The 14,477-nt window shown below is 38.4% G+C and overlaps 1 protein-coding gene across 7 annotated transcripts in view; it reads right to left on the bottom strand.

The window, feature by feature from the left end:
* Positions 1-10,979, bottom strand: part of sbf1 (SET binding factor 1) — a 99,922-nt gene extending 88,943 nt beyond the window's left edge. For 5 of the 7 annotated variants that reach the window (XM_088647063.1, XM_088647061.1, XM_088647065.1 and 2 more), the window contains exon 1: positions 10,607-10,978. In XM_088647063.1, coding sequence (XP_088503189.1) covers positions 10,607-10,661 — 55 coding nt within the window. In that variant the 5' untranslated portion in view covers positions 10,662-10,978. Of the gene's footprint in view, positions 1-10,606 lie in introns of all 7 variants that reach the window. The other 2 variants (XM_088647060.1, XM_088647066.1) reach the window with 2 other exon arrangements.
* Positions 10,980-14,477: the final 3,498 nt, after the last annotated feature.

The raw sequence follows: 14,477 nt of genomic DNA, 5'->3' as shown, positions 1-14,477 counted from the left end.
GCTCCATAAAACAGAAGAGCAGGTGAACGATGAGCACTGCTCTGTTTTAGGTGCAGGAAATCCAAGATGCTAAATGCTTCATTTCCAGCAGACAACTGACAGAATAGACAAAAAATGGACAAAATAAAAAACAGAACTAAAATGTAAACCTTCCACACAATTATCAGTGGGCACAAAATGAAATTCTAAGACAATTTGTCTTATACATTACAGATTGTGTTTATTCAACTTTTTAACTTCCGTGCTGATTCTATCATTCATGGGAATGTTTTCTTTTTTCTTAGTTTAGGGAAAGTTTGCCATGACGTCATCGATATTTATCACCTGAACCCTTTCAGCAACAATCTCTCCTTCACATCTGACATGAAATTCATACAGTGGCTATCAAAAGCCAAGTTCACTGACATGATTTGGTAGTTTTACAATAATTGAAAAATTAAAACTATAAAAAGTGGTAGCTTTACATTACTCAACAGAAATACATAGCGTACTTCAGTCTTCTAAAGAGTTAGTGATCAGATGTACTTCCGTACAAAATTCTGCAGAGATCAAATCAATTTAATCGGGATTCACACATGAATGACATTTTAATGAAGCACATATGATGGGGATTGCTAGATTTTATATACCACTTAACACAAGGGACTATATGTCATATACAATAGATTTATGAGCAGAAAGACTTCAGCATTACTGAACTACAGCCCAACCACAATGGTGCAGTAGATTCCCTGTTAAAATCAAATAATCTACTAGAAATAGAAGAATAAGAACGCGTGCAAAACTAAATACAGGTACCAAGAATACTTTTTGATTTAAGACAAATTATTTCTCACTTTAATGTTAACTTTGGAGTGGCCAGAAACTGAAAACTTGAAGGAGTGTTCTCTACTGTATATTTGTACATGCTGCACATACAAGTTAAGCACAAAGATCAATAATCGCTTGGGTGACACACAGACAACTCGGCAACTGTTTTTCCAGCTCTTATTCATCTCCTATTATACGCTTACTGAACAAATCAATAAAATATCTTTTATCCAAGTCTACACCTTGGTCACACGGCATAAAATCTAACATAAAATCCATAAAACCATATATCAAGCGACAGCATAAAGAAATCTACAAAATGAAATACATTTTTATGGAAGCATTCATTTGAATTGTATAAAACACCATTACAATCGAGTGTGGAGCTGCGTCAGTGTCTTTTGGCTGCAAAGGAAAGCACAGGTTGATTCCACACTCAAACGTAGAAAGAAGAAACACGCTTTGGCTGCAGAGCCTGGTTCACACCTGAAGATGACTCAACAGGAAAAGACTTGTGTTAATTAACCTTTACTTGTCCCAACAAACAAAACCTTCACATTCAATGAATACAACAAAGGAAACAGTCTCCAAATATTTTGCAATCTTACTTAAAATATGTACAGTACATAAATGACATTTATAAGTTTCATTGAACGAAAAAGAACTGATAGTTCAGTTCCATAGATAGTTCATAATTGTTTCTATGGGAACATGAACTCCAGCATTTTCCACACTGTTCAGCACCTGAAACAACAGTCTCTCCTTTACATCCAACGTGAAATTCATACAGTGGCTATGAAAAGTATTCACCCTCCTTGGACTTTTTCACATTTTACCATGCTACAATATACAATCACAATGTATTTATTTGGGACTTTTTTGTCATTGATCAACACAAAACTGAACTGAACAGAATTCTTCAGATCCTCCTAAACTATTTATAAATATCAAACAGAAAATAACTGACTATATTCACCCCCATTTACTACAACAAACCTAAATGGGCTCTGATGCAACCAAATTTCTTTGGAACTCATGGAATTTGTTGAATTGAGTTCACCTGTGTGCACTTAGGGTGTTTCGCATGGGTTCATGATAAGTATACCTACTGTATGTATGGGAGGTCCCACAACAACTACATCATGAAGACAAAGGTACTTTCACAGTAAATGTGAGATAGGGTTTTTGAAGAGCACCAAGCAGGGGAAGGCAATAAGAAAATTTCCAAGGCATCACATACCCCCCAAGCACAGTAAAGTCTTTTATAAAGAAATATAAAAATTATTGCACAACTGTGAAACTATTGTGCAATATAAAAATTATCGCACAACTGTGAAGCTATGAAGAACAGGGTGTCCTCAAAAATCTCAATCAAAAATCAAAAATCTCAATCTCAAATCTCAAAAATCTCAAAACGTATCCAGCCGAGAAAAGCACTAAGTCAAGGAGGCCACTAAGATGCCCGGGAAAGCTCTAAAGGAATTACAGTCTTCCATGGCTAAAATGAGAGAAAGAGTACATATGACAACTGCCTGGGTGTTTCACATATTTGGGCTTAAAAGTACAGTCCCAAAAATGTAACATCGAATGTCAACTATGAATATTTGTCAACTGAATATTTTCGATTGCCACTGTAAATATTAAGAATCATTTTGCTTAAAAATGACTTAGTGCAACTGTAAAAACATCGTTAGTGGTCATTTGTTTTTATTGGGAGATAACTCATCTGATTAGGAGTGGTCCTGGAATGTTTCCCCCTTATGTACATACATTCTGCCATCCATCCATTTTCTTACCACTTTGTCAGGTTGAGGTTCACAGGGAAGCAGGGGCCTAAGCTGGAAAGCAACAGGCACAAGGAAAGGGTACACGACACCAGTCCATCACAAGGGACACCCAAACACGCAAACACTCATACCAGGGCCCAGAAGCCAATGGACGTACCAGTATGTCTCTGGACTGTGGGAGGAAACCCATACAACCTCCGTGCACATAGCACCTCGGGTCCAGAACTGAACCCAGGGCCCCAGTGCTGAGAGGCAGCAATACTAACCACTGTGCTACTGTGCCACCCCATGCATTCTTAAGGAAATTGTTTTTCAATGTATGCGTTTTTTGACGTAAGCAACATCTTTCGGAAAAACACCGGGTGTGTAAAACAAGGCCGATTGAGAGCTACAGTGTAAATAAAGCATTAAATCTTAACATTAAGGTTAATTTTATTTCCTCAAAAACACATCATTGACCTCAAAACTCGTTATATCTTTAGCTTTTTTGCTTTGAGCCAAGGGGACCTCAAATGAGGGCAAAGCTGTCACTTACATACTGCATCAGGGCTGCTGAGCTTTCCACCCTTCCAATTCACTGCAGTGCTTTCGAAGAGTCACTTCCTTATTGCTTAATCAATTAAATAATTAAGGACCTGCTGCAGAAACATTCTGTAATGGTGGAGTGAACAAGAATAGCTGCAGGTTGAGTGGCCCTGTATTATGGTACAGATAAAGTGTTTCTGTGCAGATCACTACCTTCAAGTACACACATAACCTGAAGAATATCAGATATCAAGGATAGGGACCGTTTTAAAATAATATGAAATTTAAAAACATCACTGACTGATAATGTCCCAAAAGCCTGAAGGGACACAAATACCACAACAGAAATTCTGTTTATGGGCTCAGACAATCTATCTGACAACATTATTTTCAACTACATGTCAATCTATAAAAATGCTTGTAATGGGAATCTGGCCACCTTTTCCATTTTTGAAATTAGCCAGATGCACTTAGGCCTACCTGATTCCCAGAACTAATCCGAGGCACACAAAAACTCTTAAAAAAAAAAAATCTAAATACTTCCAATTGTTCTTTGTACAAATCAAAGGTTTGCTCGATCAAAAAAAAAAAGTTTACAGAACTGACCCGTTAGACTTGCACTGAACTGGAAAGCGTTCCCTAAAATAATCAAATTAAAGCTTGTGGGAAGGGTGGGAATCTCTTTCACTTATTTTGCCGTTATACCTGCCAACTTTGACCAGTTCTTCTCTGCCTTTAAAAAATATCATACTTCATGTAAAACTGTAAAAAAACAATCAAGAACAAAGGCTCTTGAGAACCATTTGACCACTGAAAAGTCCCACTATATGTAGAATTCTATCATTCTAGTTTTAAGGGGGGCAGAGATGGGAGGAACTCAGAATGTTGGAAGGCTAGAAAAATAAGCAAATGAATTTAATCTATTTCAGGAGCAATTCTTAATCAAGATGTTATTTAAACATCTGATTATGAATTAACATGCTGTGAAACAAGGATTTTGGCAGAAGCTATAGTAAGACCCTACTGCAAGACAAACTGAACATCACTACTCTTACCTTACTAGTACGCACACATTCAGTTTCACCAGTCATCCCAAGCACCATGTGTTCTTCACAAGAACAGGCTCAAGAAAGACCAAGACCAAAGTTCAGCTGACTAGAATCGATTTATTCCAGCAGCGTAAAGAAAACCCAGTGTGCAGGGAAGCAGCCTGACAGGCCCAGAGTGAGGGTGTCACTGTGTGTCACCGCGACAGCTTGCTCAATTGAAATGCATGTTACTTTCACCAACACAGTGCCCTCTGTTCGTCCCTACCATGAATCATAAGCACCAAGATGCTCGCCGATGGGGGATTAGAACACTCACAGTAGTGGGTCACACGATCATAACTCGCATATGGAAACCATGTCCGTTCCAAATTTAAAACATCACCTTTTGAAATGTAAGGAATTTCATGCAAGATGTTTCCTGGGAAGATGCACACATACTACAAGATTCATTAAAAAAAAACAAATGAAAGCCTCTAGAATATGGATATATCTGCTGTAAAAACCAATAGGACTTTAATTCCCAAACCGCTGACCTCAAACAGAAGAAAAAAAGGAAAGCTGACCAGTTTTGAACAGGAACAATCTGATCACACCAGCTATTCCATTTTCAGTTCTCAAGCTAGACTCTTCATTTCATGAAGCCCATTTTAGGCTGATCTAAATTTGCTAAACAAATTCCTAAAACATCAACTACAGCATCTACAAAGGCCTGACCCCAATTATGGAGGGTCATAGTCCAGAAGGATCTTCTTCACTGATCGCTCTGTAAAGTTTTGGATCACATGACCTTGATCAATTCAGTTATTTTCTTGGTTCAATTAAGTCAAGTCTTGTCCCTGAGGACCTCAAGGGTATTGGAAGTTTTATTTTAAATTGTTCAAGGTGTTTATGGGTCTGAAGGGAGACGCATAAAACAGGCTAGACTATGGCTATGCAGGAAGAAGTTTTAGTCACATGCAACAGATTATTGAAGCAAGATTGCTTAATCAATAAATAAAGACGTTCACTTCATACTCTGCATTTGCCCTGCTTTAGTTCTTGCCTACTGTCTTTGCAGGAAAGCAATATCTGGATGAGTTGTTTTGGGGAAAAAGAAAGCTGACAGCAATTGGGACTTTAGTGGTTATTTTTAAGGAATATTTTGTTTGCATTATAGGTATATCTCACCCATTCTAATGTCGATTCCGAATCAAACCACTAATATTTTAAAGTAGAGATCAGTCTCGTCCAGTAGGCTCCAGGAAGTGGCATCAGAAATTAGCACCACTTAGATGGTGACAACACTCATTATCATTTTTCGTGGAACAGATACTTTGTTACCACCTTTACGATAATAAATATAGAGCTAGAGGTTTACACAAGCTTTCAGTGGTTACACTGGCTATAACGTGGCCATTTGACACACGGAAAACATAGCAAATAACTTTAGATTATAAACCAATGGGCTTTTATGAAATGGATAAAAAGCTTTTGAATCTTAAAGAACGGTTTTGCACAAATGATGAATTTCAAAAACTCCAAGTTACATAAATTAAATAGTAGCCTTATTTATTTGTAGAAAGCTGAATTGGCATCACTGCAGCACTATGAGACGATGCCATCAGGTGAACTGTATGCAGAAAACTGACATTTCAGAAATGTGTCACAAATAAAACAGACAGGCATACACATGAGAACCCAAGACACCAATAATTCACACGTCAACCAAAGCAGACAGGAGCAAACATTTTACCTGTATCACTAGTACAGGTTTAAATTATTCTTTGAAATACCAGAACATTTTGAACAGAATACAGTTAAAGATGGCATATGAATGGGAAAAGGAGCTAACTAAAGGATTTGCTCTTACTCTGGGAAGTTACATTACTGTACATCCAACTCTCACGGAAAGGCAAAACAATTCTGAATTATTAAACTGCTCAGAAACAGGCCATGGCAAACGACTGCAGAAAAAGTCTCTGAATTCCAGGAAGAACCAGAAAAGATCACGGTGCAGGACATGCTTCTTTATCTACAACAGTCTGGATGTAATTTACCAATGTGAAAGCTATTCATTATTGTACTTTTCAACTCTGTACAGAACTGGAATCTTGTACAACTTCTCCATAGATGGACTTATTTCATTAGAAAGCACATTCTTCACTGGCAGAGGGCTCAGTCCTACGAATTAAACTTGTTTCTCACTAATGATTGAAACCGCAAGTGAATGAAGCATAATTTTTACAGATAATTAGAGATCTTATTTAATGCACAGCTGTGGGTCTGTATAACAATTCAGAAGTCAAATGTCCTATATGGTTTCCAAAGTGGTGATGATGGTTCTCCTTTCTTGTAGCACCTGCAGAAAATCCCCAAGCCATCCAACCATTAAATAAATCTTGTTTGAGGTTTGAAAACTTTTCAAATGTGTAGCATCACATTTTTAGCATACAAATAAATGTCTGTGGGTTATTTCCATTTAATTAGTATGAAATATCTCATTACTATGAAATTAACTGTGGCTTCTGGAACCATTATTTGCCACAAAATATCCTGGTCTGCAGAGGTATCTTGTCTAAACCAGATGTTTCACCTAATGTCCACCAATTAACACTTAGCAAAAGAGACAGTAGAAAAGGAGGAAGTTTCATATTTCCAAAATATTTTAAAAACACAGAAAAGTCATGACACCAAATCTCGAAATCACCAAAAATGAAATGTTTTATGGATATGCAGATTAAGAACATTTACAAAATAGGTTCTCTCTTCTCCATCTCTGTTAATGATCAGCTCTGATCACTTTCCGAGGAAAAACAACAACTTCCTTTTCTGTGACAAATAGTATTCACCCCTGACAATTACAGAGTTTGACATGTTGGGCCATATTTTCTAAACAACAACACTGGAAACTGCTCAAGCCCAGTACTGCATTTATGAGAACAGCATTCTTGTTATGAATAATAAATAGATCTTCTACCGCTTTCAGCCAAATATCCACTAAAAGAAAAGTCTGCTTGGTAGGGAAGTGTGGATACTTAAGCTGCAAATGAACAGCACGAACAGAATTCAGTGCTTGGAAACGACAACATTGTTGTTCCACAGCCTATAAACAAAAACCTGATTCTCAGTGTATCTGCGATTCCCTTGAGTGACTGACTTTGCAGTCTCCATTTCCTGTTTAAAGCAAAACCTCTGAAGAAACCTACAAGTATCTGTTTTTGGTGACTTCATTCATAATCAAGCAAAATGCACTGCATACTTTCTTTTGAAATTTAAGGCTGCCACACCCAAATGTAAATTATTGCAGACAGTGTCACGAAGAGCTTTGATCTTAGCGTCAGTGATCGTTCAGCTCCACATTTACCTTTTTAAGACGCCTGCATCTGCGCACAGCTAAATACACTTCAAGCTTTGAGATGTGAAGGTTAAGATCAATGAAGCTAAAAATGAAATGTTTTCAGGAGTGAAGGGGAAAATAGGTTAGCCTCAAAGAGCAGGTCCCCCACAAAGACCCCCAAACTGATTTTATTACATTACTGAATACTTTCTCTTCCAAAAAATATGTCTGCTACACTTCCACTAACTTGGGCCCTTTGATTCATCTGTGTGATCAATACTTAAGGCTAACTAAATCACCAAAATATCTGACTGTATTCAGTTTCTTGCTTTAGATAAGGCAACACTTAACTCCCATCATGTCAGGAGATGTTAGTCCACTCATGATTTGATGAACACACTGCTCCACAATGTTTCATAGCATCCATCGGTAAAGGACCATCTATTCAGTGATTCATGAGATGCTCTGCTTACACAGAACTAGTATTTTGCACATGAACTTGATAGTGTATAGGCGCAAGACAAAAACTGCATCTAGCCCTACATCGGGGGAAATGACTGCAATCTCTAAATAAGTTCAAAGTCAGAGAAGGAATTTCAATCAATTTTTACTGAACTTGCCTTTGGCAAGCAAAAAGCACGGTGTCCCTAACTAGAGAAATTCCAAGTGCTTGTTCATTAATCATCAAAGGAAACGACAGATGTCGCAAAATAGCTGTAGCTCCTCGAACAGGAAGTTTCCACCACATCTGAACTACAATATCACCAAACCTGACTTTTCAGGCTGGGTCTTCTGCAGCCTTCACTCTGAACAGCAGCACAAGTGGCTCATTTCCCACTACATAAGGCTAGGCAGGACTTCAGAAATAGTTGAAAACAGAAGTTCCCAGCCCTGGTCCTGGGCCCCACACAGCTGCTGATGTTTTGTTCCTGTTGGGCTCTCAGTTACATTGCCGAGCCCTTAATGAGCCTAATAAAAGAATATGCGATCTTAATAGTTTCACATTCCTAAACCTTGTTGAACGTTGCCTTTACAATCGTTGAGTCTCATACAGAACCTCCGATCTCCCCCTTCCTGAGTACAGACAGAAACTTGCAAGGTCTCAAATCACGCAACATTGAGTTCAATTAAGATTTTGTTTAAAAAACAAACAAAGCGGAAATGAGGAAGAGCCGAGCTGTGGATCCGTGAGACCAAGGATGAGAATCCCCGATTGAAAAAAAGTTTTATAAAAGCTGCAAGGTGTATCATCTAGTACAGAGGCGTCCAGTCCTGCTCCAGACTGGAGGATACTCTGGGTCTTTTCAAAACCTGGAGACCTGGGAGCTGTAATACAGGTCCAATTGAGCTGATATCAAGGTGACTTACATTAGTGTGAACAATTGTAACTATTTACATTGACAGACACTATGTTAACATTCATTGGCTCTTCCCTTTCGGAGCCAAAGTGAGGTTTAGCATCTTTTCTTGACTTGCAGTTAACCCGCATTCAACAGCTACGTTTCAGTGTTGAGAGTCCTACCTTTAGTTTATGCCAGGTTTTCCATCAATTAAAACAAAGCTTTTTTTATGTTTTAAAAAAAAACCATCTGGCTGGCTTGGAAACAACACAACGGCCTTTGTTGTTGGTTTTTTTTAATTCCAACCTGTTTCTTGTTTGTCTGGTACCCAGATGTTCTGCCATCTCTGTTCTGTACAGTGGAAAGGAAAATAATGCACACAAAAAATTTTGGATTCACTCTTTAGGATGCAAAGACTCCTCTGGTCCCTACTCCAGATTTGGGTGCAGGCCGAGTCCAATATCCCACCCCTTATCTACAGTAGGTGTTGGAGCAATGACTACGGCTCTGGCCTCTGGAAGGTTGTGGGTTTGAATCTTGGGAGGTACAGTGCTCAAGGTGCTTCACTTAGATTGAAACACCCTCCTGTACGAACAGATACATACGCTTGTCACTTTGGATAAATGTGTCTGTTACATAAATTAGTCATAACACTTGCTCTCTTTAGGATACTTAAAAATACATTGAATAACTGGAAACGGTAAGAATGCATTTGGTAGACCTGCACTTCTACAATATCTCATTTTAGTGAAGAACATAAGTGATATTCTGAGATTTCTGTTTTAGTTTAGATGTAAAACATAGTGCAAACCCATTCTAAAAACAAACAGCCCAAGGCTGTCTCAGGGTGCTTGCATTCAATCGTGCAGTGACCCACCGTATAAAGAAAACATTTTCATGTGTGTATCTTCAAGGCACACCCTACTTTATGCATCTAGGCCACAAATGATGAGAGCAATATTAAATGCCAGCAGGCCTACAGCGGCTATGCACAACACACTGCAGATGCGAATTTTAACTTTCCATAGAGGACTTGATTTATTCTCTCTCCCTCCTCAGCAAAGAATACGGATGCAGAATTCAGCCCGAGTTAAACGTGTTTCTTCTTAAAAAAATACTAATGAGATCTTGATCAATATCAAGTTCTTCACGATGTGACTTTCAAAAAAGTAAAGGGTCGCAATGGACATACTGTGTCAAACACCCTTCTAACACTAAAATATAGTTGGCTGTTCAGTTGTCAATTTACGCCACAGACAATAAAACATCAACCTGTTTCCTGTCGGATAGAGGTTAACAGCTCATTTACCATGCAACTGAAACAAATAAAGTCACGTTGCCCTTATTTTGTTTCCATCCCTTACGCACTTTCGGTATTCAGTTTAGGACTAAGTAACACGCAGACACACGAGTCCACCCTTTCCAGATCTGCAGCACAGCGCTCTTTTAAAACGGTACATTTCAACCACATGACAACTACAGGGCCGTAAGCACCTTATCCCCGGCACAGTGTTACAGTTCCTTCGCTTTCGTCTTTGTTTCTTTTTGTACTTTCCAGATTTGACACAGACAGCTCTGATTTCGGGCCCTCCGCTCAGGCCTCTGGCATCCGCGGCTGTTAGTGGAGGCGCTTGCCTGCACTGGGATGTCTGAAGTAGGGTGCACAGTGTTGTCCCGTCCCGGCCCCGGCCCATCCCCGCCTCCCCTTCCCTGCGCTCCCCGCCTCCTGTTTACTATACTGAGGCTGCAGCCCGGTTCCAAAAACACTCAGGGACTCACCCCTCTTATCGAGGTCGTACCCGACCACAACGAAGTAGTCGGCTAGCCTGGCCATATCGGCGCTCTACGAGATCACGACGTCCGGCCCTTGCTTGTTCTCTTGTCGTTTTCCGTGGCTCTCTTGTTCATACTCTGACAGCAGGAGCGACATCATCAGCAACTGCAGCAGCATCCTTCCAGCAGCGCCCCGCCGCCATACTGACTGTTCTCGCCCTGACCGGGAGAACGCAGTGAGCCTGCGCGGCGAGGACCAGGGAGGGGCGCCTGGTCAAAACTGACAGATCAACACCCCAACCTTTGACTGCTTCCACGCACAGATCCCACGGATAAGCTTGCCGTTGGCTAATAACGCCAGTAGTCATAACAGATCATGCACACGAAGCTAGCACAGGAGGTTCCCTAATTATTGCACAGGAAGAGGTACACCTTATATAGAGCGTATTTCCTTATGTCAAAGTGACATTAACAGGTTCGTACCTTACCTATTTCTCATGGGAACATGTCATTTACAAACATAGGTGCGGTCTCTATAGTCATTGTTCTCCGATTCTTAATATTTCTTTGTACCGAGTTAAACCAGCTAATAGTCATACTGTGTAAGACTTTATGCTTTTATTGCAAGACAATATTAAGATAAGCAATTATCTTCACATATTATCAGTTAAAATAACCTCTTCCGAATTGAAACCAGTATATAAAACTATCCCAGTGTATTTTTTTATTTTGTTATCTTGTTTGACATAAGCTGTATGACCCCAATTTTCCCTTTGGGTAGATTTCCCTCCTGATCAATATGTTAAGGAATGGGAAATTTGCCCACAGGGAAGATTAGACCATATGTTCAGTATATTAAAAACCTCCCCAGGCTCACAGACTCTGAAATTGGTCCTTTGACTAGAATCCTTCGGTGCAGCATAGATTGATCACAGTGTTCTGGAATTGTAAAAACATCTCAGCAAGAGTGCATTTCAGATTTGGTTAAAGTCCAGAATAAATCTTAAACAGAGCATAAATGAGCTGTTGACCCATAATCACCAAGTACTTTCTTTGCACACACTTAATTGGATTTGCCATTTTTGCAAAAGGAATAAATCTATGTTTTCCAGGTTAATTTGATTAAAATAATGAACATTTTGTAGTTTACATCTGGTGCTATGAGCTTTACAGTCATGATTTCAAACATGATCTTTTTTGTACTTCTGTAGTAGTAACAAATCATTTGCACGGATTGGTGGAGATTAAGTTTAGCTCAGCATGTGGAAAAACAGAATGGATCAATCACACACAACAGAGAAGGGAGATTAGTTAGAATAGACCTAGCTGATAATAAATCTGAATCTAAATGTGATTCAAAAGTGCAAATGAGGGTAGCTGCACATGAGCATGAAGCTCTGCATTCTTTACACCTACCCAAGTTTACTCATCACGTTCAAATTAATAAATGTCACAAACATCACGTTCATAGCAGCAAGAGAAGTGGTATTTCCAGTAGTAATAACAATACAGCAAAATATCACCAACAACAGCTAACACCTCTATGGAAACAATCAATATGCAAACATTTACTGAAGGATGATGTGTTTGGAAATCGACACAAACAAAACTTATGAATACGATGGGGCACTCAAAAAGGCTTGCAGCTTATTAAGGCAATTGTCTAAACCTTCTCAATGTAATTACAATTACACTCAAAGCACTTAGCTTATTTGTTCTTCAAACCAGCCCTGACAAACATTTCTGACTGCTCCTTTAACCCTTCACCTGAACTGGATTTCAAGAAAAGATTGTGAGGAAGGAAGAAAGATTGTTCTTTCTTTGTCGAGAAGAGCATACTACTTTTTAAGCAGAGAACAGCTCTGCAGTCTCAGTCTAAGTATGTAACTTGCAAACCTTTCTGAACACCATACCTACGGCACCTTGCAAAAGTATTTAGACCCTTGCAAAGCTGTCTCATTTTTTTGCTTTAAAAACTTGCAGTCATGATACTTACACAACTTGCTCCACATATTCAAAGCAAAACACAGAAAGTAATAAAAAGATAAGAAATATTACAGAAAAAAAATTGAAATGTCATGATTGCATAAGTATTCAAATTCTGTGCTTTGGCAGATCTAAATTAATTTACGTTCACAAGATTACCAAGGCACAAAGTTAGTTGGCTGTCCTCTGTCTGCATGCAAAAATAATTATTCACATGGTTCCAGAATAAATACAACTGTAAGGTCATTCAGTCTAGCAGCAAATCTTCAAGCAAAAGTTCAACCATGAAGACCTAGAAGCATTCAAAACAACTAAGGGATAATGTTATATAAAGGCACAGATCAGTAGAAGGGTATGAAAAAATGTCAAAGACCATTAATAGTTTGTGTTTGAATATGGTGAAGTGGATCATCAAGAAGCAGAATTGACACAGGTACTGTCTAGAATAAAGGTTTGCCCATCAAGCTAAGCAGTTGAGCAAAAAGGAAACAGGGAGGGGGGTACTACTGCAAAGCCAACTGCAACTTCTAAAAAATAAGAGAGTTTAGAGAGTGAAATAGGAGAAAATGTTCATGGGTCAATAACATCCAATTCATACAAGGGGGCTTGTAAGGAATCAAAAGAAATCTCATATCCCACATAGTTTTTACAGCAAAGCGCCTAAGTGGATATTGCAAACATATGGCAAAAGGTTTTGTGGTCAGACAAGACAAAATTGGAACATTTTGGTTTAAGTACAAAGTGTGATATCTGATGCAAGCTCAACATAGTACATTACTCAGTCAGCATCATCTCTACAGAAATTATTTTCATGATTAATGAGAACATAGAGTAAAGTACTTAGAGGAAAACATGCTTTAGACTTTTAAAAGAAAATACTTTCTGACAATGTAATGATCCAAAGCAGGCCAAAGTTACAAAAATAGGAATTAAGAATAAGAAAATGAATGCCTTTGAGGGACTGACTGACAATAGGATTCAATGTCCTGACTTGAATCCTATTGAGAATCTGGGGAAAGACTTAAAAAATAGCTGTCTATAAGCAATCTCCAATTAAATTAGGAGAGCTGGAGCAAATCTGCCAAGAAAAATGGGCAAAAATTGGACCTACTGGGTGTGCAAAGTTGGTAGAAACTTACCCAAAACGTCTTGTAGCTGTATTTGTTTCCTAAGGTGCTTCCGTCAAATACAGTTCACAGGTCTTAAGCAATTGATATTCCATGTTTCAGAAACAAAAAATTTCAGTTTTTGTTTCTAATTATCTTACCATTATGTTTTCAGTGTCAGCATTCAGGTAATAAATAAAATCTTAAGTTTTAAACATATATATGCTACATTTTGTAATTTCACAGAATAGGACACCATAGGAAGGTGTTCTTACTTTTGCAAGGTACCGTACAGTTCAGTGACCCATGCGAGAATTGAATGCATCGTCCTGTACACTAAACATTTCCTTTTGCTTTTGATAAGTTATTATTCCGGAAAATTGTCAGCAGCAATTGTATTTACATCAGTCAGAAGGATAAGCAACAAACAAAAAACTTTCTAAAGAAGTCTGATTAACATATATAAAAGAAAAAATAGTGTTCTTGTTCACAGTTGTTTTATATATTGAGAAAGGTGACAATCCCATGTAAAACATGTTAAGAGGATAAAACAATTACTACAATATCTATTGACAGGACAATATGTTCAGAACCATACTTGTACCAGAACGGAAATCTGATCACATCACAGTTCTTACTACAAATACCACCGTTGTTAGTTACGTGACCTGCATTAAGGATTTTGCATTTAATTAATAATTTGAAACTTAAATGTTAACCTTTCCCTTTAAAGCGCTCTTTGTCAAACTGACGTTGCCAGTTTAACACGAAGCCACATCATCTAT

The sequence above is a fragment of the Lepisosteus platostomus genome, chromosome 9 (assembly GCF_059453375.1).
Source record: "Lepisosteus platostomus isolate fLepPlt1 chromosome 9, fLepPlt1.hap1, whole genome shotgun sequence".
NCBI classification, from domain to species: domain Eukaryota; kingdom Metazoa; phylum Chordata; class Actinopteri; order Semionotiformes; family Lepisosteidae; genus Lepisosteus; species Lepisosteus platostomus.
Note: the sequence above shows the minus strand (reverse complement) of the source record. Positions and strands in the feature narration are given on the sequence as shown.